Raw genomic sequence first — 27768 nt, 5'->3', positions numbered from 1 at the left:
ATTCATATTAAATTCTGACCTTTATTAATATCCATCCCAAGGTATAGTTTGGGTGAGTAAGCCACTGTCAAAGATAATCCAGACACCAGAATGTGTGTCCATGTTTTTTTCTAGGTAACACTGGTAAAATTGCTTCTCTATGCTTATCCAGGATTGCCAAGATAGCAGAGTGACATCATTTGGTGTCTGTACTAAACAGCACACTGCTGACTGAATGGTGTAGAACAAGAAACAGATTGCTTATGTGCATTGGATGAGTTCATAGTTAAAAGATTTTGAAATGTCGCCACAAGAAAGAATTTCTGAGATCCAACCAGATATTTTAGATAGATAGCACAGTTGCCGTTGTAATTTGAAATACAGTGTATAAAAATATGTGTTTTTCCTGTAGTATTGTTACTTTGGTCTGTAGTAGATACTTGTGTTTTATATCTGTGCTAAAGTTACTGGTGGTTCTGCTGACCTTGTATAAAACTCATAGTGGTTTCTCTTAATTGATCTTTATCTCCTTCTTTGTTACTTTTAGTTGATTCTCCCTGAATGCATGAAACTACTCCCTGTGTATCTCAATTGTGTTTTGAAAAGCGATGTACTCCAGCCTGGCTCAGAAGTCACTACTGATGACCGCTCCTATATCCGTCAGCTAGTCACCTCAATGGATGTGGCAGAAACAAATGTTTTCTTCTACCCCCGACTATTACCATTGGTATGTTTATCTTCATATGAAATGCTTTTAATTGCTTAAACATATACGTAGTTCATGGAATAAGTTTAAAAATGTGGATACTTTGGGTAGGAAGTGAGATGGGAAGAACTCTTAATCAAAATCTTTCTCCAGGGGCTACAGCTCCAGACAACTGTTCTTGCTGTCTGGATTTATATCCTTTCCTTTTTAATAATAATAATAATTTGTTTTATTTATATACCGCTATTCCAAAGATCATAGCGGTGAACAGCAAGCTAACAATTTGCATAAAAAGCAAACATGAAATCACAAATTGCAAATGCTGAAAATCACAAATCAAATACATGATAAAATACAAGGAAACAATGCAAAGCAGAAGTCAGATCTGTAGCTGAAGAAAGTTCCAAAGCTAGGGTACCATCACAGAGAAGGTCCGGCCATACATGTTGGCTTTGTGGACCACACCACCTCATGGGTACACTACAGGCTGAATTTGCCCAGTCAATTTTAATGATCAAGTAACATTCATACTTGAAAGGTGTTATTCTGTGTACTTGGATCCTGAGCCATTTAGGACTTTATGCACAAATACCAGTATCTTAAGTGGGCTGATAGCTCACTGGCAGCTGATGCAGTGATTTCAGAATGGATTCCATAAGCTTGTCTCCTGCTGCCTCTATCATCCCTTGGACAATGGCAGTCTCAGCCATTGGAAAAGGATCCATGCATTAATGGGTCAATTCCTGTTGATCCCTAGGTTAGGCACGATACCTAGGTGCTTAACATGAACCTCAATTGGGCCTCATCTCTTCCTGCTGCTTCTTATTGCCCCACCCAGCAAATGCTGTATGCCCATTTCTTCCCTTTCTCTGGCCTTATTTCTTCAATTTAAATCTCTCTTCTTTCCTTCTTTCTTCTTTCTCAATCTTATAATTAAATGGGGAAAAGTTCTTACCTTTTGGTTACCCACGTTAGTTTTTCTCCTTCACTAGTTCCCCCTCCCTTTCTGATATTTTTCTCTTCTTTTCACACCTCCCTCTAAAACATGCCCTTGGGATGGGGAAAGTTAAAGCCAAATTCACTAAATTTGGCTCCAGTTCTTGGCCCCAAAGCATGTCTGTGTAGTTCAGGACATGTGTGCAGTTTTATCTGTTTCCTTCAGGTGCTGCAAAGATGCACACACAACAGAACCCCTCCCTTGTGCAATGGCTGCCTCCTCTGGAGCTGCTTATGCTAATGAATCTGTTGCTGTTTGTAATGAAATGGATCCTCTTTGTGCCTTCAGTCTTAAAATGGCTGAGACAGTGGAGTCTATTTTCATGTTTGTTTTCCCAAAATGATTACCAGAAGTGAAATGTCCTAATTTCCAGTCACCATGTTGGGAAGGACAAAAATTAAAATTGAAGTATTTGGGCCAATCTGTGATCCAAGTTATCATAATTGTTGTTTGGTTAACAAGACCAGCCAAAAATTGTGAACTGTTTATACCAGGTGTCAGCAACCTACGGCCTGCGGGCCGGATCCAGCCCGCGGAGACCATAGGAGCAGCCCCAGGCCGGCCCTGCCGCTGATTGCCGCCACCGGCGCGCTCCTTCCCCCTGCCCTCTGGGAAGGGATTTGGCCCTCCCAGGGGGCGGGGAGAGGCTGTGGGGCCGCCGGCAAACCCGCCAATCGGCGGCGTTTGCCACCGGCGCGCTCCTTCCCCCCGCCCTCTGGGAAGGCTTCGGCCCTCCCAGGGGACGGGGAGAGGCTGTGGGGCTGCCGGCAAACCTGCCAATCGGCAGCGTTTGCCGCCGGCACACTCCTTACCCCCACCCTCTGGGAAGGCGTTGGCCCTCCCAGGGGGCGGGGAGAGGCTGTGGGGCTGCCGGCAAACCCGCCAATCGGCAGCGTTTGCCACCGGCGCGCTCCTTCCCCCGCCCTCTGGGAAGGCTTCAGCCCTCCCAGGGGGCAGGGAGAGGCTGTGGGGCCGCGGGCCTGGCGAGAGGGAGGTGGGGATCTCCCTCGTCCCTCTCCCCAAGCCCGCAGTTGCTGCCCAGCCAAGGGCCTGGCAAGAGGGAGGCAGGGGTCCCCCTCGTCCCTCTCCCCAAGCCCGCGGTTGCTGCACAGCCGCGGGCCTGGCGAGAGGGAGGCAGGGGTCCGCAAGGGAAGAGGAGGAGGAGGGAGGAAGGAAGGAAGGAGGAGGAGCAGGAAGGAAGGAAGGAAGAGGAGTAGGAAGGAAGAAGAAGGAAGGAAGGAAGGATCAGGATCAGGAGGAGGAAGAAGAAGACTCTTTCTGAAGGTGAGACAGTGGCCTGTTACAGACTGCCAAAATAAAGCTGCTTCGGGTCTCTTTGGAGGTATGCTATTTAAATGATGCATGAGTCCTAAGAGTCCGGAGGTCGCGCCAAAGCCACACTCCAGTCCTAAGCATTGGAGTGCAGCTTTGGTGAAGCTTCCGGATTCTTAGGGTGCATGCATCATTTAAACAGCATACCTCCAAAGAGACCCGAAGCAGCTTTATTTTGGCAGTCTGTAACAGGCCAGTGTGACTTTCCAAAGTGCATTTCTGTGTATTTTCAGTGCTTTTAATGCTAAAAGGTCTGTTTTAACAATGAGAGTGGTTTTGGCCGCCCCCTTCAGCCGAAAGGGCCCCTTGGAGCCCGTTCGGCCGAAGGAAGAGGCCAAGGAGGAGAGGACAGGCACACGCCTCCTCCTCCCCGCGGGCCTTTGGCAGCCCTGAGGTGTCCTTCGGAGGTTACCTCAGGCCTGGCAAAGCTCCGAGGACAGGAGCAGGGGCTGTGCGCCTGTTGCTCCTGCCCCTCACGGGCCCTTACTGGTTCTCAGCTGTCTCTGAGAGGCAGCTGGGGGCCAAGGAAGGGCAGGAGGAGCAGGCGCGCACCTGTCACCCCCTCTCCCAATCCCCTTCCCCACTTCTAGCTGTCTCTCAGACAGCTGGAGGTCGGGAAAGGGAGCAGAGAAAGCGACGCCCCAGAGGGTGGAAGCTCTGCCCCCCAGCACACGGCTCCGCCCCTGGAGGGTGGAAGCTCCACCCCCACCCCCTTTCGGCCCTCCAGTTGTCTGAGGGACAGCAACCTGGCCCCCGGCTCAAAAAGGTTGCCTACCCCTGGTTTATACACATACTGTTGATATCAGAGAACAATTTATTTTGAGGTTACTCTGCAAATGTGAAGACTATTAATGTAGCTTAATGAGTTGAAGATTAGGATTTGGAATAGTGTCCAGTTCTACAACAATCTGTTGCAAAGCTCAGTTGACATATACGTAGTTTGGTTAAATGCCGTTGTGATGTGGAAGTGTCCAGCAGGACAATGTTTCTAATTCTCTCTCTGCAGACCAAAGTAGACTTCAATAGCGATTCCTTACCAACAGCAATCAGAAATTCTGAAGAGCGTCTCTCCAAGGGTGATATATACCTACTTGAAAATGGGCTGAATATATTTTTGTGGGTAGGAGTGAATGTTCAGCAGGGGCTGATCCAAAACCTCTTTGGCGTGTCATCATTCAGCCAGATTAACAGCTCTGTGGTGAGTAGATTAAATTGAATGAGATTATTTAGGTGTTGTCATATCTGATCTTTACAATTTGCAGAATTTTCCTGCAAGATTTGGCATACGTACATTTAAGGACCAGAAGAGTAATGCTGCAAGAAAAATTTAATCCTTCAGCAAGGGTGTGTTAGCCTCCTTTAAGTAGAGCAAAATTGTGTTTGTGATGCATTTGAGTGTTCCGATGCCTTAATGATTTTCCTCCTTGTTAGTTGTGAAAAGTTCCAGCCTGTCTGTTGAGTGTGTCCACAACTTGCGCATGTTTGTGACTAATAACTTAAATGAAAAAAAAATGTGCTTAGAATTTATTTAAATTATTGATATAGTTAGGAGATTCTTAATTTTCTCTGTAACCTTCTTTATATTTTTAGTGTATGCTACCAGTTTTGGACAATCCCTTTTCAAAGAGAGTACGATCCATCATTGAAATGTTCCAGTCTCAAAGGCCACGCTATATGAAGGTAACTGATTCTTGCTTAAGATGATGAAAAGTATTCTCACTAAATCTTATGGCCCTCTGCATCAAAGAACTTATACAGTTTTGCGTGTGAAAAATCTGAAACAATGCACAGTACTATTCTTGATGAATGGATCTGTAGTGGCTGTCCTTTCTTGTATGGTTTCTGGCATTGTATTTTCAGTGCATCTTTTAGGAGAGGGGCTGTGTTACATGCAGGAAGCCAAAGGATATCCATGTATTAGATTGGATATTTTCTGGTTCTACAGATACTTCTTCGTTGAACAACTAACCAAAACTCAAATTTCTTCAGGCTCCACTAATATTTTACACCAAAGTCACCATCACCTCATATCTAATAAATATTTTCTTTTACTTACAGCTCATGGTTGTGAAGCAAGAAGACAAATTAGATCTGCTGTTCAAACACTTTTTGTCTGAAGATAAGAGCATGAATGGGGGGGCTTCATATGTGGATTTCCTCTGTCACATGCACAAGGAGATTCGCCAGTTGCTGAGCTAGAGTTGGAGTTATGCTGGATTCCAGCACTGACACTTCTATGTTCACTAACTGCCTGAGGAATGGGCCCAACTCCTCCGAAAAGAACAATATAGAAACCTGTACAATTCCATAATTTTTAATATACTGTGCATAAACTGTTTCAGTATCTCCCAGACCCTTCGAGAGAGTGAGGCATGGACAGATGAAACACGTATTTAGGATGGAGGAAAACATTCTTTGATTCCAGGTCTTAAGCCTGGGTCTCTCTCTTACTGTGCTTGGCAGGCTTCTACACTCCCTGCCTCCCACCACCCCCGTTCTGTTCTAAGAAATGTCTTTTGAATTCTCTGTACATGATTCAGCATCAGGTGAAAAGGTGATTGCTTCTCAAAACGACACAATGGCTGCTGCATTTGCTCATGTGATAATCTGAATCAAAAGAAGCAAAATAGGGAAATGTGGTTGGCAGGCCCTGCTCTGTCAAAAGGAAGATGCTGGATAAAAAATTCAAGCAACTCTTTTACATCTGGAGGGAATAATTCAGTGTCCACAAATTGTAGAGTGGTGTTTTAGAAAATATTGCCTGAGCTCCAAGCCAGGAAAGCAGAGTAGACATGCCTTCACTGTTGTTGTGTTACTATGCATATCTGCCTTGGAGTAAGTGGGTGGTAATGAGCAGGTGCTGTTTCTGGAAAAGTGAAATCTATATTATTATGAACAGATATTCCCACCACCCTTTCTGGGAAACAGAGCATCTTTTTTCCTCTTTTGCCAGTGTCTTCTTGATTTAATGCCTGTTGCCTCTTTCCATTCAAGTGCAAGATTTTTCTTGGAATATTTTCTTAAGATGGTTGTACTTTCCCTTATTTTCATTTTAGAAAGTAATGTTTATAACACAGAGTGTCAAAAATGACAGAGGAGGATGTTTGGAGATGAATAGTTGGAATTGTACCCAAGGAGCACTGAGTCCTATAGCACCATATGAAATGAGTAATTCATGTAAAATAAGGTTCGAATCATGTCACAGTGTTTGCTGAAGTTGAAGCCCTTAGCAGTTTCGAATAATTTTGACCTCTGATAAACTAACAGCACTTAAAAGGTTATATCCTGAGTGATTCTTACTGGTCCAGCAGTCTCATATACCAGATGCTGTGTTGGTAGTATTGTACTTCAAATAAGAAGTCTACTTACGGCTGACCTCTCCAGTGGTGAGCAGAAGGCATTTTACTTGGAGTAGGCAGAAGTGATTTTTGTAGTGAAAAAGTGATGTGTTTCAGACTTCAGAAAGTCTAATGGCTCTTCAAGTTTCAAAGGGAAACTAATTATTTTTAAAGAATGCAGTACTTATATATTCTTGCAATGGCCTGAATGTATTGAGGGAACAGAAGCACTGAACTTGAAAAAAAGAAAAGCAGGGAAAGAGATTGCTTAATCAAATGGTGAATTAAGACTGAGTATAGGTAAAAACTTTATTCCATCTGCCATTGAAAATTGAAATTTCAAACTTATGTACATGACCGATTAAATAATCCAGGAGTGTGGTTTCTAATCCCATAATCTATAGTGTGTGTGTGTGGGTGTGTGTTTGTAAATATTTTCCTTCTGTTGCAGCTAGTTTGTCTTCCTCCTCATTTCCCTTTCATTACATAGCAAAGGGGTATACTCAAGAACTATTAAGAACTATAACTGACCAGATCCCAAGGAGTTTTTAGCAGTCTATTTGCAAGTGTGACTGAGCCACTCCCCCATGCCTCTGGCCAAAACATACAATGCTGACCCTAACCAAAAATGTAGAGATTACACCAGTAAAGATACTTGCTCTCCAAAACAAGGCTCAAGAACCAGATTTTCACAACTGATTTCTAGAATTAATATAAAAGAAAAATAAGATCATAAGACTTTCTTCACTTTTTTCAATTCATCTTTTAATTTGTAAAGAAATAATTATATGAAGATGTATTTTATGTCATTGTTAGTAAATAAATATTGATTATTTTTTTCCAAGCCCTCTATTTTGGGGAGGGGAATGAACTGGTGTGCAGGTGATTCAAATCAAGTTCAATAGTGGCAAATAAAACTCTTTATTTGCAATGATCTGAGAAAACAATTCTATAAGACTTGAGCTCTTATTAGGTATACATATTTCAGCCATCAATTCAGCTAACATCCTTCTCAGAGATTGGCATATTGTTAGCAAACACTTAAAATATTTCATTAATTCTTAAGTACTATTCTGATACGTTTTTATTAACATTGGTGTGGAATTTTCTGAACGGATGTAGGATTGAGAGCAAATTGCATATAATATTTCAGCTGATATCGTTGTCTGGAAGAAGAATATTTTGTTGCTGACTCCTTCAAAAGTGCCGCTTTGGGAGTTCATAAGTTACCTTTCCCAACCTAGTACTTTCCAGGAATTGATACATTGCCGGATGGGGTGATGGGATTTGTAGTCCAACGTGTAGAAAGTATCGGGCTGTCCTTAAAGATTTGTATGTAACAATCTGTTCAGTTACGTTTTGCAGAGAGCACCATGGCCTGGGATCTAGTGGACTCTCAGCAACTGTCTTGAGCTACAGCTGTTGGTGTCAGAATGGGGGAGTGATGGAAAATGGGTAATGGCAGCCAGTGGCACAAAGCCAGAGGAATGGATGATGCAGAGCAGAGAGGCTCATGACAACAATGGTGGAATGGGCAGCAGTGTCCTCCCAGGACAGATTGGTGGAATAGATATTAAATTGGATTACCTATTTTGTGAGGTTCGAAAGCAGAGAACAAGGGAGTGTGAACCTTAGAAACCCCATGACAGGAATCATCAACGAGAAGCAGCTAACTGAAGGGAAAGGGACAGGAGGTAAAAGGAGAGAGACAGGAGGGCTGTTTGAGAACACACATTTTGGTGTCGCATCTACCACCTTTTACTCTGAAATAGTTGAATGGTTGTAGGGCATCTTATTGTTACTCCTGTTTCCAAGTCCAGAAGCAGTCAAGGAAGCATACAAATATTTTCACATTAGAGCCAATAGTTTTATTTGTACAGATCACTTTTAACATACTTGTTTTAGCGGGATGTGTGTGTGTGTGGCAGCACCTTTAAGACTGGTTTTTATTTTAGAGTGAGCTAAGATGTAAACCCACTTCTTCAGACGTGGTACCAGTATAAAGCATATTTATGCTTTACAGTACAGATGTAAAGCACATTTCTACAGTTGTGGGAGTGGTACAAAATGTAATAGGATCCAGAAAGATGCAAACTTTGTCCCTTGTCCTAAATTTTCAAAGGGCTGGGTGATGCGATACAAGTCTTTCAGATCTTTACAGTGGTCAGTTGGTGTTTGTGTATGAAGCAATAAATCTGCTTACCAATCTCTGTACCAACGTCTCTTGCACTCATATATGTAGTGTGTCATGAAGCCATTGTTTTTCTCACACATTTTAAGTCTTCCTTTGTAATTTCCTTGTTCAGGGACCACAATCCGTAAATCCCTTACTGTATGTCAAGGAAGTCTCAAATGTTCTGTGACTGTTTTTAGAGTATTTCCATTTCTAATGTCAGGTTTGTGACCATTAATCCTCTTCCAGTAGAGATTGCCCTGTTTGTCCAATGTAGAGTGCAGAGGGGCATAGCTGGCATGGGATGGCATATATCATACTGGAGGAAAAGTATACATACCATTGATGTTCTTGGTGATAGTGGTACCTGTAATATTGCTCCCAGAGTAGATGTGGGGACAGAGTTGGCATCTGGGTTTGTGGCAGCGTCTTGTCCGTGCATTAGCATACATGTTATGTATCATGGTCTAAGTGAGTAGTTGTTTTGAGATTTAGAGGCTGTCTGTAAGCCAATAAAGGCAGGAGGAAGGCCTTATCTAGGTCTACAGACAGCCTCCAAATCTTAAAACTACTCACATGCTTGATATGACTGCTAATATAGGGACAAGAGATGGCACAATACAAATACAATTGGCCCTTCTTATACATGGATTCAAGCATACACGGTTTGAAAATGCTCAAAAAAAGTATAAATTTCAAATATCAAACCTTGATTTTCCATTTTTTTATAAGGGACACCATTTTGCTATGTCATATTTAATGGGACTCGAGCATACACGGATTCTGTTATCCATGGGGGATCTTGGAACCAAACCCCAGCGTATAACAAGGGTCCACTGTATTAGTACATGAGTCCTTGATACTGCACATATAACAAAAGGAATCTTCTCCGAGAGAGCTTTGAACCCCGAAAAACCGAGTTTTGCTCAGCAGATGTATTGCTTTCAAAGATCAGCACTAACTGACCACTGTAAAGATCTGAAAGACCTGAATGCTGAAAATACTATCACACTCCCACTTGTATAAATATGGTTTATACCAGTACTGCCTCTGAAGGAGGCACAAAAGCTCACACTAAAATAAAAACCAGTTAGTCTTAAAGGTGCTGCCACATTTCTTTTTCTCTCCTCCTTTTCTTTTTATGCTATAAGAGACAAATATGACTACTTGTTTGAAAATTACCACATTTGTTATAGTTACATCTATTTGTCCAGATAATAGCCTTCCACAATAACCTTCGTAGTTCAACTGCCTCTTGCTACTTATTTTTTCTGTTTAGTTCATCTTATGACTGCAATCATTTAATCTGAAACTGTCATCTTGCCACCCTTTTCTGAGCAGAAAACATTGAAAAAGTGATGCCATGAACAGAGAGACCCTTTAAAATAATTTTACATTCTTCCTAATGAACAGTTAGGAAACAGCAGTGTTTCGTTTCACATCTAGATGTTCTTCACATCAAACGTTCTTGACCATTTTGCATAGTTTAGAAGTAGTTACAGAAATACCTATGCGCACCCGTCCAAAGAGCCGGACTCCCCCTCCTTTAAAAGAGAATACCTTTGGCTTTGATTGGCTTAATGTTTCTCAATGTCCTTTAATATATAACACCAAAGTATTTTATGAAGAACTAAGTGAAGATGTGAAATTGGCCTGACTGAAAACAACTTGGTCCATATCACTTTTTTAGGCCATCCTTGGTAGGGGCTCACTGTTGGTCTTAGCTTTCCTGTGTAGCTTCCTCCCCTCATTTACTCCAGGGTAGATAAATCTGAGCTACTTTAAAATAGAAGAATAGCATGGTGTAACGGTTTGAATGTTGGACTAGGACACTGGAGACCAGGATTTGAATCCCAGCTTGGCCATGGAAACCACTGGGTGATCTTGGTCAGTCTCACTCTCAGCCTCAGAGGAAGGCAACAGCAAACTCCCCCCAAAGAAATTTGCCAAGAAAAAAAAATTAGGGTTGCCATAAGTCAGAAGTGACTTGAAGGCGCACAACAACAATTTAAAAAAACAATTTCAATTGAGGATAGGTGATACACATTGAGTCTAGTATTTATAGTGTGACATCCAGGAGTTTATCCTGGGCTGTCTTTACAGGTATGACTGCTCCTACCTCCATGGACATCTTAAGCTAAATTACTTTCTCTAGATCTCTCGTACAACAGAATATGGGTTCTGTAAACACAGCTTTTGAGTACAGTACTGATGCCGCTTTAGGAGGAATGTCCCAACAGTAAGGGCTGTTCGAAACCATGCCCTATGAGGAACGACTTAGGGAGCTAGGGATGTTTAGCCTGGAGAAGAGAAGGTTAAGCGGCGATATGATAGCCCTGTTTAAATATTTGAAGGGATGTCATATTAAGGAGGGAGCAAGCTTGTTTTCTGCTGCTCCCGAGACTAGGACCCAAAACAATGGATGCAAGCTCCAGGAAAAGAGATTCCGCCTCAACATTAGGAGGAAATTCCTGACAGTAAGGGCTGTTCGACAGTGGAACACACTTCCTCAGAGAGTGGTGGAGTCTCCTTCCTTGGAGGTCTTCAAATGGGCTGGATGGCCATCTGTCAAGGGTGCTTTGATTGTGAGTTACTGCATGGCAGAGGGTTGGAGTGGATAGCCCTTGTGGTCTCTTCCAACTATGATTCTATGAACTCACAATGACTCCGAAGAGCTTGCCTGTCCTATCATATCCTGAGTAAGGCAGCCCTGGTGTGATCATAGACAATTGTCCTGTCTCGTGCTGTAAGACCATTGGTGCTGCTGGTGCTGAACAGCCAAGACCAGTAGTCCAGTCATGGCCAGGTTTCAAATAGAACTTCTGGGCTCCACTCTCAGCGGAGTGAATTATAGTTCCAGTGTCCTTTAAAAAGTTGCATTCAGAGTTAGCTGTGTTGGCCATGCAGCAAAATCCACATGAGCGATACCTGTATTGGCCCATCAAAATGCAGAAAATGCATCATGCAAGCTTTCAAAGCTGGCTTCATCAGGCAAAGATGTTCATCATACAGGAGAATAAAGGTGACAGTGTTAAGAGTCAGATGCCTACATATTGTCTTGGTTTTTTGGCCTGATTATCCCTATGAAGGCAAGACTGGACCCCAGGCACTCTAACCGAATCCACTTGGCCTCCTGTGACAGAGATGGATCTAAGAGTACTCCCGAGTGATGTACATGTTCTTTAAGGTGAGTGCCATCCCATCCAGAGCAGGTCAAGTGACCTGGGAAGCACCAACCTGCAGAGCCTCCATCTTACTGGGATTCAGATTTATCTTATTGCCTCCCCATCCAGCCCATTACCGCATCCAGGTACTGGTCCAGCATTTGCACAGTTCCAAGGTGGCTCTGACAACAAGATAAAATAGAGCTGAGTTCCATCAGCACATTGATGGTACCTAACCCAAAATTCCTAATGACTTCACCACCAGCTTCTTATAGATACCAAATAGCATGGATGAAACCCTGTGATGCCCACCCCATATAAACAGCCATGGGAATAAACAGAATCCCCCAATGCCACTCTCGAAAAGGCTTACACTGAAAGCTGTGTGCCCGAAGAGGTCATGGTGCATGCGACTGTGGCATCTGCACTGCACCGTACTGTGCACCCGAGCCCCATTGTTTTTGATAAGGCTTGAGCATATGCAGTATTTCCCTTATGTGGGGTTTCGGTCTGTGTCTGGAACGGATCCCCTGTGTAAGGGAAGGGTGCACTGTAGTTCTTGCTGGAGAACATAGAGAGGCATGAATGGGAACTGAATGACATGACACTCCCTCATTATCTGAATGGATCTGAGTGCTTTGTCTGTGACAGGAAAAATGCCAGAATCAATGCAGAAATAAACCATAAGAGGCTTCATGGAAAACTGCCAGCTCCTCACTCGTTCAGTTCACACACACAGGGTGTCCTCCCACCTTCGGCTGGATTTGGAAACACTGAGGATGGTCCTCCTGGAGATAGGTATTATTCATTGTTATCAACTGTAGTAATTGTAAATACCCCCACACTGTCAGTTTAATGACTGTATTGTGGAATATTTACATGGGTCACTGAACTTTATGTATAATATTTACAACTCTTCTGAAATCTAACATTCTGATGCCACTGTTAATATAATTGCTGTATGCAGTACAAGCACATGAACCGGGAAAAAACTCACTTGATCATGTTGTTGAATTTAGTGCCTGTCACAATGTAATGACAGATGGTGCATCCATGACTACATATTGAATGGGCTGATAGTACAGCTTATTCCAATTAATCTTCAGAACAAAACTGTTCTAAGAAGCCTACTGACCTTCACATGTCCAGAGAGAGATAAAATGGATACTGCAGAGTCTAAGAAGATGACTCATGAGCTGGAAATCTCATTCCGTATCTCAGCTCTAAAGAAATTGAGGGAAACATCCAAGGGAGCTTAATTTATTGCTCCAAAAAGAAGTTGTCCATGTTTCGAGTTTGCTACTCTTCTCCAAGGGTCCTTTAAATATATATATATTCACAGAGAACACACTATTTTTCTTTATTTTCTATTATGATCACTTTGGTTGTGCTTTTCATGCTTCTGCTCTAGATTGTTATCACTAATTTGTGGATCAGATCTCAGATTTTCGTTGAACGCACTAGAAAGCCACGGTCTCTCATCTCTTTTTGTCTGGCATTCTCTAATAACACTGTGGGGATGATGTTGAAATTGCTACTCTCGTGAGATCGTTGTAAGGTTACTGAAGCCCCTTCGTATATCTGTATTATTTTTTATATGAGTGAAATGCTCACCATTAAGTCACAGGATATGGGGAGAATTAATATATCCTTTGACTCCCAGTTATCAGAAGATAGGCCACGGAGTGAGTGCAAGAGACAGGTTTTGCTGCCTCAGGAATGTCCCCATGTCCCTCCCATTTGCTAATAGCAGAGGAAAGGCTAAACTTGGGGTATTATTGGGAAGGAAGGAAAAAATGGGGGGCATCAACCGCTCTCAAGGTAGAGCTCCAAAGTGGTGAAATCCTAAGCAGTTGGTGGCAGCAGAGAGTTAAAAACAGACTAGATGCTCTCAGTATTAATGGGAAAGCAGAGGAATGGCCTAATTGTCTTAAAACGGCACCAGATCCTGTTTGATCCTGGAAACTAATCAGGGTCAGCCCTGGTTAGCACTTGGATGGGAGACCACCGACGAATACCAGGTGCTGTAGGCTATATTGCAGGTGAAGGAACTGCCAAAACCACCTCGATTATCCCTTCCCTAAGAAAATCCTATGAAATTCATGCTGTCGCTATAAATCAACAGGCACAAGAATGACTGGTTATTTTGTGTAATCTGGTCATGTTCGTACTTTGCCTGACTTTTGCAGCTTCTCTCCATCTTGTATCCCCCCTTGAGACTAACTGAAAGAAGAAAAATTGGCAGCATGAGGTTTCGTAGACTGAAGTCTACTTCCTCATTTGGACTTTAGTCTTTGAAAGCTCATGATGCCAATGTCTTTCTTTCTTAGTCTCAAAGGTGCTACAAGATCTCTCCACAACTGATTCTACAGACTAACACAGCTGTCTTCAAATATTAAAATATAGTTGTGTGCATAGAAAACTATAGTAATGCCCCTTTTTTCTGGCTGGATCATGCTTTCTACTAAGAATACCTTGATCTGTGTACAGAGTAATTTATTCGGGAAGATGGACAATCTCTCCGTACGTTCAGTAAGATGGTTATTCTGCACTTAAGAGCAGACAAATCATGATTTCTTCCTGGGCTCAAGTGGTTTAATCAAAGCTGAAAGGGAACATGTCCAGAAGCCATCAAACAGGGATTGGCAAAGTGCATCCTGTGAACTACAGGTGGGACCGCTATCTGAAGCTCCAGAATACTAAAAGCATTAATTTGTAAGTTCTGGTTTGGGGTGATTTTTTTGACCCAAAACCTAGCCAAAAGCAACCAAAACCATCCACAAGTAGTTTGCTTCCCCAGCTTCCAAAGCCCTTGACAACTTCTCACAAAGGAAAGAAGGAAGGTCCAAAATGGCAGCTGGAAATGATGTTATATCACTTACAAGTGCGCTGAAACGCACAGTGCAGGTGGTTGGGTCCAAGGAGGAAATATGCCCCCATGCCCCCTCTGTAGCTGCCCACCCCTGGCAAGGGGAGCAAGGCTGTTCCTGGGCTGCAAATCCCACCAGCCTTTGCCAGTATGGGAATTCCTGTCACCACACATGCCCTGTTATTATTATTATAGTTTATTTCTATACATACAAATAACCAAATCAATAAAAATTGTTAGACCTGCCAATGGTGTACAATCTACAAAATGCATATAAACAATAGGTAGTAATATAATATATAATTAGTTATATCTAATCAAATATCAGATTAATATTCACACAGTGCTTGGGAACGCTTCCCTGAACAGGGCGGTCTTCAACTCATAGAATGGTAGAGTTGGAAGAGACCGCAAGGGCCATCCAGTCCAACCCCATTCTGCCATGCAGGAACTCTCAATCAAAGCATCCCTGACAGATGGCCATCCATCCAAAACTCGGATGTAAAAGTGGTCAGTGATGATCCGTGTTTGTGGGGGAAGAAGGTTCTGGGAAGTATAGTAGCTGTTATGAAACATGGCTCCGCAGGATGTTTGTTCTGATGCTCTAGTCTGGGAAAACAATTTCTAGTCTGGGAAAACTACAGGCTGGAGGGATGGATCTGGGATGGGGCAGTGGAGGTTCTAGGCTGGGACAGCAGACCTTGACTACCGGAATGGAGGGTACAAGGGGGGATGTATGGGGAACGAAGCCCAGGTCTGGGCATCCATGTGGGTACCAGCTCTATTCCCAGAGCATTGGAACAAATGTCCTGCGGAGCCACGTTTCGTAACAGCCACTATACAAAAACTTATATATGTCCATTTCTACAGGATGCTTTCTTTTTTCCAGTGAGTTTGAAAGGGGGCACAAGGTCTGTCTCTACATTATTATTATTATTATCATTATGATGATGATATCCAACTGCATCTGAGGAAGCAGACTGGAGTCTAGGAAAGCTCCTGCTGCCACCTTCTTCCTCCCAGTGAGTCTCAAAGGGGCTCCAAGATCTCCCTATATCATCATCATCATCATCATCATTGTTATTGTTATTATTGTTATTATGATGATGATATCCAACTGCATCTGAGGAAGCAGACTGGAGTCTAGGAAAGCTCCTGCTGCCACCTTCTTCCTCCCAGTGAGTCTCAAAGGGGCTCAAGATCTCCCTATATCATCATCATCATCATCATCATCATCATCATCATCATCATCATCATCATCGTTATTGTTATTATTGTTATGATGATGATGATGATGATATCCAACTGCATCTGAGGAAGCAGACTGGAGTCTAGGGAAGCTCCATAACAAATGATGGGCTATGCCTGAGGAAGACAACTGCTGGGGGAAGCCTTGACTCCTGCTTATGGAGCCCAAGAGCCCAGCAGGGGCCCTGCTTCCAAAATGGCGGCGAAGGGGCGTTCCCTCCTCCCTCGAGGTGCCACAGCGCCGCGCTTTCCGGCCGCCCTTGCAGCGGTGTCGCAAAAGGGCCATGGCGTCGCCGTCCTCGTCGTCGGGGCGCCTGGTGCAGCTGAGGAGGGCTGCGGGGCTGAGGTCCCTGGCGCTGGCCAACCAGGTCTCCAACCGGCGCCTGAGGCTGGGAGGTAGGCCGGGCCCTGGGAAGGGAAGAAAGGGAAAGGAGCTCAGTGCTAGGGGATTCTGGGCACTGTAGTTTTGTGAGACATACGATAGACATATATCGTCGCACTACACTCCTAAAACGTCGCTGTTCCACTTTGGCTGTTGCATTCTGGGGTTTGTAGTTCAGTGAGGCCTGGCTGAGCATTCCAAAGGCCCCTTCCCAAACTACAAGTCCCAGAATGCAACAGGAGGAGGCAGCCAATGCGGAACAGCAACGTTTCAAGAGGGTTGTGTGCCATAATCTCCTTAGCTTTCTGTGGTCAGAGAGCTCTGGTGCCACAATAAAACTACAACTCCCAGGGTTCCCTAGCATTGAGCCATTGACACAGTGAACTCCAGTACTGCAGCCTCCCAACTAGCCAAGGTTTCTCAGAAGGTCATCCTAGGCTGGTGAGATCTGAACCCAGGACTCCCTGCACCCAGGAGGCTAAAGTTTGTCAATGAACACAACATGTGTGGGTCCAACAGAGAGATAAGTTGTGGACTGCGAGGCTACAACCCTAAGACACTGAAGAGCATTTCTGCCTCTCTTTGGCCTGTTACAGACTGCCAAAATAAAGCTGCTTGGGGTCTCTTTGGAGGTATGCTCTTTAAATGACGCATGGGTCCTAAGAGTCCAGAGGTTGCGCCAAAGCCACACTCCATTCCTAAGCACTGGAGTGCGGCTTTGGTGCAGCTTCTGGATTCTTAGGATACATGCATCATTTAAACAGCATACCTCCAAAGAGACCCCAAGCCGCTTTATTTTGGCAGTCTGTAACAAGCCAAAGAGTGGAGGATGTGCTGTGTCGAAATCACCACATTGATAGTGGGTTCCAGAGCAGCTTGAACACAACTGGTATCACAATAGTGGAACGATTCAAATCTTTATTCAGTTACTACAGATATAGGTTTTCTTGCTGGCACTAAGTTTATTGATTCAGAAATACAAAGTGTAGACTAGTGGATGTATCACATATAATAACCGTTCTGCAGAATGCCTGGCTTTGTTCACATTTACCCAGGTTATTATGCTTATACAGTTGTGAAAACATATTGATCAACAACTAACTAGAGCAGTGATTCCCGACCTTCCTAATGCCACGACCCTGTAATGCAGTTCTTCATGTTGTGGTGACCCAAACCCATGAAATCATTTTCATTGCTAGTTCATAACTGTAATTAAATACGTGTTTTCCAATTAGGCGACCGCCATGAAAGGGTCATTCAACCCCCAAAGGGGTCCTGACCCACAGGTTGGGAACCACTGCACTAGAGCTTTTTAACAGGTTAAGAAGAATATCACTTAAAGAGAAAGCTTTTGTTTCTCTGTGCCTCACACAACTATATCTTGTGCCGTCACAGAGCTACAAATGGGCCCTTTCTAGAGCTGCGTAGTAGATTTCGTAGGAATCTACTACGCAGCTAATGTACTACGCAGCCCTAAATGGGAAACTTCTTTATGTAGCCCATGTGCCATTTGTTCCCTTGCCTGAGTAACAGAGAGGAGAGCAGCTTAGTAGATAGTATCAGATATCATGATTGAAGTATGAAGGCTATTCTCAATACTCTGTATAGTTACTTTAACTTGTTACTACAAGACACCATCAGCTGCTGCAGTGAAGTTGTTCTTCATTGTACTAGTCCTAGCTAGTGTGAATCACAGCTGACCCTCCATATTTGTGGCTTGGATATTTGCAGATTTGATCGTTTGTGGTTTTTGATTGATATGATAATCATAATAATAGGAGTAATAAGAATCTCGTCTAGGTCCTCTAAGGCAACTCTGCTAGTAGTTGATGATAGAGTTGTGCCTACAAGTTCCTAGAGGAAACACTTCTCTGGGCCTTTGTAGGTCCTCCAGCATGATTCTGTGATCAACGTCTGGCAGATGTTGACCATAGAGTTGCACTGGAGGACTTCAAGATCCCTAGACATGTGTTCTCTTGGGTAAAAAGGATAGTGGTTTTTGACTTACGGGGGTCCTTCCCACCTAAAACCAGCGAATGTGGAGGGCCAACTGTACATTCAGCTGCAATATATGTTATTCATAAATCATTATCAGGAATAAGATTTTTGCAATGGTACTTCCATTGCTGCCTCACTCACCTGAAAAATGGCGCACGGACATGTGTGCGCAGTCGCACACACGCACACAGTTGAAACAGGAATGTTTGAATAATTTAGTTTGCACAGTACTCCTGAGGCCAAACTTTGCCTGCGGCCAATAGCCAGAGGGAATAAATCACACAACTGGAACACTGTAAAGAATGCCAATGGTTCCCTCAGTATTAGTAAAACTGGAATAAGAGGGAAAACCATATGTTGAATGTAGTAAATATTCTGTCTGGCTGGTAGGAAAAAAAGATGGCGTTTCCTTGTAATTGTGTCTATTTTCAGCATATCCATCATCAGAAAATCTCTTAAAGAGAATCCAAACATTTGGTACAGGCTTCTGAGAACCTTGTCTTTTTAATATGTTTTGTTTTTAAAGCTTATTGACTGAAATATATTTTGATGTGTCGTGTGCCCTTCACATTAGTTGGGGTTAGGGGCACAAGACCCCCGTGAAAGTTAAAAAAAAACCTGCAGTTAAAAGACTCACTGTTTTTTACCTTCTCTAGGAATCTCTATATCCTCCAAAGCGAGTCTATGGTCAACATCTGCTGGAATTTCGCCATAGAAGTGTGCTGGAGGACTCCAAATGCCTAGAGAAGTCTTCTCCCTAGGAATCTATGGCCTGTTACAGACTGCCAACATAAAGCTGCTTTGGGTCTCTTTGGAGGTATGCTGTTTAAATGATGCATGCATCCTAAGAATCCGGAAGCTGCACCAAAAGCTGCACTCCAGTGCTTAGGAATGGAGTGTGGCTTTGGTGCGGCCTCCAGACTCTTAGGACCCATTCATCATTTAAATAGCATACCTCCAAAGAGACCCCAAGCAGCTTTATTTTGGCAGTCTTTAACAGGCCTATAGGTCCTCCGGCATGACTTCTGGTGGACATGGACCATAATGTCACTCTGGACAACCTAGAAATGCCTAGAAGGAACATAGTAATCAAATCCGTGAAGAATCAAAGCCACAAAATCAGAGCCAATTGTATAGTGTTTGTCCAAAGCTTTTTTGATCAAGTATTCTAGACTCTGTCGTCTCTTTTTCCTCTTGTGGCTTCCCAGTACATTCTCTTCTTATACATATACTTTTTTGTGGGGAGTAAATACATTCTTTATAAATGAAAATGTGAACAGAACAGAATACATTAACTGAGCGACAATGTAAACTGAATTGACCTGAAATGCTATTCTCTTATTTGAGCTCAGAATTTGGCTTTCCTTGGTGCAAGAGTTCAGTCTTGGAAATATTCTGTGCCGAAAATGAACAGTACTGCTTAAAACAAGCTAGCTCAGTTTGGTTTTTGTGTCAAACCGATGATTGCTGTAGCTAGATAATTAAAATCAAAATCATTTCCAAAAATAGGCAAATGGTTTCATTCTTTGCTTGCCCACCATTCTTATCACATGGAAGCAGATCACCAAGTACACTTTGTCCATTTGGTATCAGGTAGCACAAATAATAGTTTTGTACATTATTTTGAATTTTGCTTTGTTGGCTAATTACAAAGCGTGTTTTGTTAAATCAAAACATCATATCAAACTATGGTTTAATATGCTTAGACATGGTTTAGGCACTGAAAGTTGGGGATCAGGCCTATGGGACAAAAATGTACACTTCTATTTGTATATATTATGTATGCAAAATTAGACTAAAGATGAAAGGCCAGATGTGCTAAGAATATCTGTCTTTATTGTCATTTCTGTTTCATGGGGCTATTGTGCAATGTTGCTGTTCTGAAATATTCCTGAATAATATGTTTTCTTTTACAGAGGCAACATGCATCACAGAGATGTCATTAATGATGGCCTGTTGGAAGCAGAATGAATTCAGTGACACACTTTGTGCCCAGGAGATCCAGACATTCTTTGATTGTGCAGCAAAGGCAGAAGTAATTATAACTCCATGTACCTCTTCTTAAACTCCAGAAATCTAGGTTCCATAGACCATTGGAATGTGCAATCCCACTATGCATCATTAATCATTGTTGTATTAGAGCACAGTAGTGCGTCTCCATATTTTAATTCTACAGTAACTGTTGTTATCTAACTTAGCAAATGATAAATAGAGACACAAGGTGTTTGTCCAGGCTAGTAAAACTGAAATGAATAGCCAAGATGATATATGATTTAAAAGATTATGTTCTCTGGTAACTGTTGCTAGCAATATGTGAACTCAACCTAGGGCCTCTGTAGGGAGCCAGTAAGTTTGCTAGATATTGGTGGTGGCTCAGGGATGCTCTGGGCTCCTCCAGAATATGGTTCATTGCCCTTTAAGTATGCATCTTGAGAATATGCCTTTGCCTCCTTTGTCGCTCTGCTTATGGTCCACTATCTTTGTTGGGCACTCTCTTTCTTCCCTCTTCAAAAAGACAGATTCTCCCTTTCCCCGGGAGTCTCTGACGTTCAAGCTAATATCTTTGCTAGATATTGGCTATGCTTCCTACCATGGGTTGGAATCACATAGGCCACCAGTGGCCCTCCAAGAGACCCCTGAAAAATCCTTTGCCATTTTCAAAAATAAACTTGAGAATTATTGCTCCTAGAAGCCTTTAAGGGCAATGATTCTCTTCTGCGGTTTTCGCAAAACTGAAAGTGAGCATCCACTCATTTCCTGTTTCTTAAAAATAGAAAACCATTCATGTATTTAGGAGGACTGCAACTCATAGTAGGTACCTGGGAGGCAAAATGGGCCCTCCAGATCCACTGAAGTGGCTCACTAAGATTTAAAGTAATGCAGTCATTACATGTCTGATGAGATAAGGCAGCAGTTGCATAAGATGACATGCAGTGTCTAGACAGCATACATAACTTGCAAAATACAAATGTGGACAGTGTAATTGCTTGTCTGCTCAAGTGGGTTATAGAGACCAAATAAAATAATTGAAGCAGAATAGAAACAAATCAACAGAACAACAAAAAAGCTAGAAAAAATAATAAAAAACCAACAAAGTTGTTAAATTATTAGTAATATTTGTACTGTTTTATATAATTATTTTATTTTATTTTATTTTATTTTGGTTAGTAAAAGCAGTTACTGTGTTAGGTTGCCTTTGGTCTCATTTCAATAAGCTGACTACTTTTTACACCCTTTTTACATTCAAACAAGGGGGGGAAATTGAATGGCAGGTTTCTCGCAAGATGGGATCTGTAGCAAGAAACACAATTTGACTGGGGGATTGTTGCAACATTTATTTATTTATTTATTTATTTATAATAATAATAATAATAATAATAATAATAATTTGTATACCGCCCTATGGGAAACCAATCCAGGCGGTTGACAACAGTAAAATATAAAATACAACAATTAAAAACACTTTATCCCTCCCCCCCCTTAAGACAGTATTAAACAGTATAACATATTAAAAACACAATATCAAAGCATAAAAACAACAATTAACAACTAAAACCCCTGATATCCCTCTGTTGATCCTCTGATCCTCAACCATCACTAAGATGGGGCCACGGGAGGAATGAGGGAATCAGGGAACCTGGGCCGGGATGGTTAATCTGGAAAGGCCTGCTGGAAGAGATCCGTCTTGACAGCTTTTTTAAAGCTGTCTAATGATGTCAACTGACGGATCTCATCTGGCAGGTCGTTCCAGAGTTTGGGGGCGACAGCAGAGAATGCCCTCTGGGAGGTCGCTGCAAGCCTAGATTTTAGAGGCTGCAGTAAGTTCTTCCCAGAGGACCGGAGAGCGCGGGGAGGATTGTACGGGAGGAGGCGGTCCCTGAGATAGCTTGGACCCAAGCCATTTAGGGCTTTAAAGGTGATAACCAACACCTTGTACTGGGCCCGGAAGCTGATAGGCAGCCAGTGGAGGGACCTCAAAACCGGAGTAATGTGGTCCCTCCTAGATGTTCCTGAGACAAGCCTGGCTGCCATGTTTTGAACCAGCTGTAATTTCCGGGTCAAGCACAGGGGTAGCCCCATGTAGAGCGCATTACAGAAGTCAAGGCGTGAGGTTACCAGCATGTGCACAACCGTCTCGAGATCCCTTACTTCCAGAAAAGGGCGCAGCTGGCGTATCAGCCGAAGCTGATAACAGGCACTCCTGACCATCGCATTTACCTGATTTGTCATCAGGAGCGACGAGTCAAGGAGCACCCCCAGACTGCGAACACAGTCACTGGAGGAGAGTGTGACCCCATCCAGGGCTGGAGGTTGCAACCCAATTCTTGGTTTCGGGGCCGCTACCATGAGCACCTCCGTCTTGTCTGGATTCAGTTTCAATCTGTTTTTCCTCATCCAGCCCATTACCGCCTGAAGACATTCATTGAGAGAAGAGATGCCATCAGAATTCAAGGCCGACGAACGAGACACGGAGAAATAGATTTGGGTGTCATCAGCGTACTGATAACACCCAGCACCATGACTCCATATTATCTCACCCAGCGGCTTCATATAGATGTTAAATAACATCGGGGACAAAATAGCCCCCTGAGGAACCCCACAAGTGAGGTACCTCTTACTGGAGCTACAGTCCCCGAGTAGCACCCTCTGAGACCTGCCCATTTTATGTCCCATTTCCTTCCCGGTACAGAGACTCAAGGCGACTAACAAAATTTAAAATAGTCCAAGTTAAACCAGTACAAAGCATTAAAAACACAAAGTTTAAAAAACAATTAAACAGTTTCAAAAAGTTTAAAAACATTACGTGTTCAAATTTAAAATTTAAAAAACTTTATGATAAAACTCTTACAGCACCCATGTCAGTGTAAGAAATCCTGGTGGCATAAAAATGTTTTTATCTGCTGCCGAAAGGAAAGCAGGGAAAGCGCCATCCTGGCTTCTCTATGGTGGGAGTTTCAGAGCTTGGGAGCAGCCACCGAGAAGACCCTCTCTCTTGTTCCCACCAAATAATAATAATAATAATAATAATAATAATAATAATATTTATTTATTTATGGCCCTCCCAATCACTAGGAATCCGGGCAGGTTACAACAGTAAAAATGCATTAAAAATACAATAAAATACTAATTAATCCCTTCCCAGCCCCCTCCCCTCCCTCTCTGTCCCACCAGAGGGTGGTGGGACAGAGAAGAGGACCTGTCTGGATGATCTCAATGTTCTAGTGGGTTCATAAAGGTAGATATGGTCCTTCAAATAGCTTGGACCCAAGATGTATAGCGTTCTATATATAGGTGTATAGTTTTTGTATGCCAGTAAAGTGTGAATGTGTGAGGTAACAGTTCATTAATAGGACTATCTTATCACAATCCTTTCTATGAACAAAATAATGATATCCTTCAGAGTGAAGGATACTAAGCAGTACTCTCTAATTTACAACGTAATGGCCAGTGAGGTGCTTATCTTCTTCAGTTCTATGCCTGAAAAAACTAGGATTGTGATAGAACCCTAGAGTTGAAAGAGACCACAAAGGGCATTCAGTCCAGACTCCTTATGTGAGAATACATAACTAAAGCACTACTGAAAGATGTCTATCCAACCTCTGTTTAAAGACGAGGCGTCTTTAAAGATGGAGAATCCACCATCCTCCAAGACAATCTATTCCACTGTTGACAATACTTATAGTAAAAATGTTTTTTCTAATGTTTAGGTGGAATCTCCTTTCTTGTAATTTGAATCCATTGTTTCACATTCTAGTCTCTGGAGCAGCCAATAGGAAGCTGGCTCCTCTTCCGACATAATATCCCTTCAGATATTTAAAGATAGCTATCATGTCCAGGGATCTCCTTGGAAGCAAAGATGATCAAGTTGAGACTATCATACTTTGGCCACATAATGAGAAGGCACGGATCACTAGAAAAAACAAAAATGCTAGGAATGGTAGAGGGTAGACGAAAGAGAGGAAGACCACAAACCAAATAGATAGACTCAGTCAGGGGGGTTATGGGGAAGGGCTTGCAGGATCTGGGCAGGGCAGTGGAAGATAGGGATTCTTGGAGATGTCTCATTCATGGGGTCACCAAGTCAGAACCAACTCGAGGGCAGCTAACAACAACAAATCATGTCACCTCTCTGTCTTCTCTGAGATAAACATATTCAGTTCCCTTGGTTGTTCCTTATAAGATTTGGTTTCCAATCCTTTGATCATCAATAGGGAACCACTCTGTTTTTCTATATTCTGTTCTAACAGTAGCGTCTTATCCTGAGTACAAATTTCTCATCAGGACTATCAGTTGTAGTGGCATTCCCATGTCTTTAAGAGCATTCCATAGCTTTTCATGATCTACCCAGTCAAAGGCTTTGCTATAGTCTATAAAACACATGTTGATTTTCTTGGAATTCCTTGGTGCACTCCACTAACCATCTTATACTATTTGCAATATGGTTCCTAGTGCCTCTTTCTTTTATGCATTTTGCTTACACATCTGGGATTTCTCTCTCCATATGTGATTGTATTGCAGAATTTTAAGCATGGTTTTGCTTGTGTGGGAAATTAACACTATGGCCCTGTAGTTGCTGCAGTTTTTGTGTCTCCTTGTTTGTGGATGGGGATATCTTTTGATCGTTTCCTGTCTGTTGGCTACCTTTTTGTTTTCCATATTTGTTGACATATATTAGTTAATACTAGAGCTAATTCTATTTGTGTGGATTGTAGCAGTTCAATTGGAATATCATCAGTTTGTAGGGATTTATTTCTACCAATTTCTCTGAATGTAGCTTCTTTTAGTATACTTCTTTGTCCATGTCTCATATGTTTTTTCGTATGGTTCTTCATTCCATGTGTTATTCATATTTTCATCTCTTGTATAAAACTCTTTTGTGTATTGCATCCAATTTTAAAAAAAATTCTTCTTGATCTTGTAAAACAGCGCACCCGCGCCATACGCAGGCGCACCATACGCGGCCTTGAGCATACGCATTCAAGCCACGGGGCGCGGAAGGGGCGGCGCGTCCCATTCAATTGAATGGGCGCGTGCGCCCGTTGCACCCCGTGCGCCACCGCGCACGAGCCCCATTGTTTCCAATGGGGCTTGAGCATAGGCGGAATTCGCCTTACGCGGTGGGATCCGGAACAGATCCCGCCGCGTAAGGCGAGGACGGACTGTATGTTCTTTTGCTTGTCATAGAGCATCCTGGTCCTGGGTTTGAACTTTCCTTTGAGTTCTCAGATCTTGTGGAAGAGATCTCTTGTTCTTCCTTTTTCGTTGTTGTCTTCTATTTCTCTGCATTGATCATTTTAGTAGTTCTCTTTATCTGTGTGCACTAGTCATTGTATAGTTACATTTATGACTGTTTTTTTCTGTCTCCCTTTCCTTTTGTTTTTCTTCTATTACTACTTGAAGCATTTCATCTGTTATCCATTGTTTCTTTTCTTTCTTTTGGGCCACTGTTAGTGTCTTCCTGCATTTTTCCTCAGTTATGTCCTTCGCTTCTGACTATGTTCATCTGGTTCTTGGTCTATTTTGCTTAATAGCTCAAATCTATTTCTTACATTGTTAGTAAATTCTTTAGAGATATTGTTCAGACCATATTTTGGTATGATGTCTGCTTTTGCTTTCATCTTCAACTTTACTTTAATTTTTGCTATAAGTAGTTCATCTGTATCACAGCCCATACTTGGTCTAGTTTTGGCCTCCAGAATGGATTTTCTCCATATTCTGCTTCCACTTACTATATACTTTTACTTCTCCTTCTCTGACTCTCAGGATCTCTTGGTATTTCTATATAGATCTAGTCTATATTATGATGTTAATTCTCGACAAAGATTCTCCTAAGTTTCTATTTTAAATCTAACCTCCCAGCCTTGCAGATATGATTTTTCTTTCTCTTGAATCTTCTGTAACAACTTTTTAAAAAAAATTGTCTTTAGTGCGTTTCCTTTCCCTTAAAATAAATTAAAATTTATTTCACATAAGACTAAAAAAATCCCTTAAAATTCTGCTTCCAATTATATAGTCTATCTGATTTTTGTATTGACCATTTGGTGACGTCCATGTGTATAGTGTCCTTCCTGGTAGTATGAAGAAGACATTTGCAATGAATAGGGTATTGAATATTAATAAGGTTGTTCCAACCTTATTCGAAAGATACATTGGGACAGATTAAGCTTGCCTTTTTTTAAATTTCCATAATCTTATCAATTTCCGTTGCGTACAGCTACCTGGTAATAGTGTCCCTTATGCTATTAAATTATAAAATTGTAAGTAATAATCAGAACATGAATGAAATATGTTTGGAGAAGCAAGCAGTTGTCAAAACAGTAGACGACAGAATAGTTATTGTGTCGTTGTTATTGTTTTGTATATAGTATGCATGCTTCATAGTCATATTGCCAAGTGTTCTGTTTTGTCAGTTAACACTTATTCTTAGAAAAATATAACCCTCCCTTGTTGCTGGTTAAGAAACACATCAACAGGAAACTGACTAGCCGCAAAGTGCAACCAAGTACATTTAAATGGTGTCTCAAGCATATTCAGTTCTTCTGTTCCTCAGAATAGATAGTAAAAGTCCAGCTCTCCTGACTTTTCCATAACACTGATCATGGTTATTTTTAACTGTTTCAAAGAAATGAGTAATCACTGGCTTCTGAATACACCGACTTAGTCCATTGCTGTTGTCTCTAATTGTCCAGGTGTTAATGTTTCTGTCTTTGGACATAATGCTGGGACTTGCATATAACGAAGTATATCAAAGTATTTTATGTCTATTTTTTTCCAGGCAGAACGCAAGGAGAAAATTCGCCAAGAATCTCTTGGGCTATCAGGAACTCTTACTCCAAAACAAGTCAATAAACTATTAAGACGTTTTCCTAACATTACACACGGTTATTAAAGAGCCTTGCTTTCCCATGTATCTAGACATCAGGAGCCAAAATTGGACTATTATTTGGAAACATTCCCTCCTGCTTTATATATGAATTTGAAGAAATGTGCTCCACAAAGACCGAAGACTAGAATTGTCTGTTCCAGATCAGGTGAAATTCTAAAGTACCTTCTGCAGTGGAAGTTCTTTGAGCAGACAGAATTTCACATGAAATGTTACTCAGTTCACAGTACTTTTTTTTTTTAGTCTTATGTGAAATAAAATATTCCCACTAAATGTGTGATAGTTATATCTGTTTTTAAGGGGTATATTTTACTGGAGTGCTTGTACATGTTAATACAGTTGGCCCTCTGAATACATGGCTTGAAAATAGACAAACACACACACCAAAAAGCAAACCTTGATTTCCTCATTTTATATAAGGGACGTCATTTTACTGTGCCATTGTGTTTAATGACACTTGGGCATCCATGCATGTTAGTATCAACAGCGTGTCCTAGAATCAAACCTGAGCAGATACCAAGGACCCATTGGACTTGCTCACAGAGTAAACCTTTTTGAACTACAAGTCTCTAAAACATAACATTGGCCCCCAAGGTACAGTACTAATGCATGCATCCTCTAATCTTGTTTCTCATGGTAGAAGTCAGCCAACACTGAATGAAAATCCAAATATTCCTGACCATCTGTTTTGAGCAGCA

General features: G+C 42.1%; 2 protein-coding genes across 4 annotated transcripts in view; both read left to right on the top strand.

Annotated features, from left to right (window-relative positions):
* SEC24C (SEC24 homolog C, COPII component) overlaps positions 1–7191 on the top strand; it is a 60220-nt gene extending 53029 nt beyond the window's left edge. For all 3 annotated transcript variants that reach the window (XM_089510801.1, XM_089510800.1, XM_089510799.1), the window contains 4 exons: positions 527–706; positions 4021–4212; positions 4605–4694; positions 5073–7191. In XM_089510801.1, coding sequence (XP_089366927.1) covers positions 527–706; positions 4021–4212; positions 4605–4694; positions 5073–5213 — 603 coding nt within the window. In that variant the 3' untranslated portion in view covers positions 5214–7191. The remainder of the gene's footprint in view (positions 1–526; positions 707–4020; positions 4213–4604; positions 4695–5072) is intronic.
* Positions 7192–16053: 8862 nt separating this feature from the next.
* Positions 16054–27337, top strand: CHCHD1 (coiled-coil-helix-coiled-coil-helix domain containing 1). The gene is made up of 3 exons (XM_089507930.1): positions 16054–16202; positions 20103–20221; positions 26963–27337. The coding sequence occupies exons 1-3, from the start codon at positions 16091–16093 to the stop codon at positions 27074–27076; spliced, it is 345 nt and encodes a 114-aa protein (XP_089364056.1). The 5' UTR covers positions 16054–16090; the 3' UTR covers positions 27077–27337.
* The last annotated feature ends 431 nt before the right edge of the window (positions 27338–27768 follow it).

This window comes from Sceloporus occidentalis, unplaced genomic scaffold (assembly GCF_023333645.1).
Source record: "Sceloporus occidentalis isolate IW3139 unplaced genomic scaffold, rSceOcc1.0.p SCAF_2, whole genome shotgun sequence".
Lineage (NCBI taxonomy): Eukaryota > Metazoa > Chordata > Lepidosauria > Squamata > Phrynosomatidae > Sceloporus > Sceloporus occidentalis.
Note: the sequence above shows the minus strand (reverse complement) of the source record. Positions and strands in the feature narration are given on the sequence as shown.

Bases quoted from the DNA above. Each gene is read 5' to 3' on its own strand.
- CHCHD1 (XM_089507930.1), top strand. From the start codon at position 16,091: ATGGCGTCGCCGTCCTCGTCGTCGGGGCGCCTGGTGCAGCTGAGGAGG. The intron at 16,203-20,102 runs GTAGGCCGGGCC...TTTCTTTTACAG, and splicing joins CCGGCGCCTGAGGCTGGGAG to AGGCAACATGCATCACAGAG. The intron at 20,222-26,962 runs GTAATTATAACT...ATTTTTTTCCAG, and splicing joins ATTGTGCAGCAAAGGCAGAA to GCAGAACGCAAGGAGAAAAT.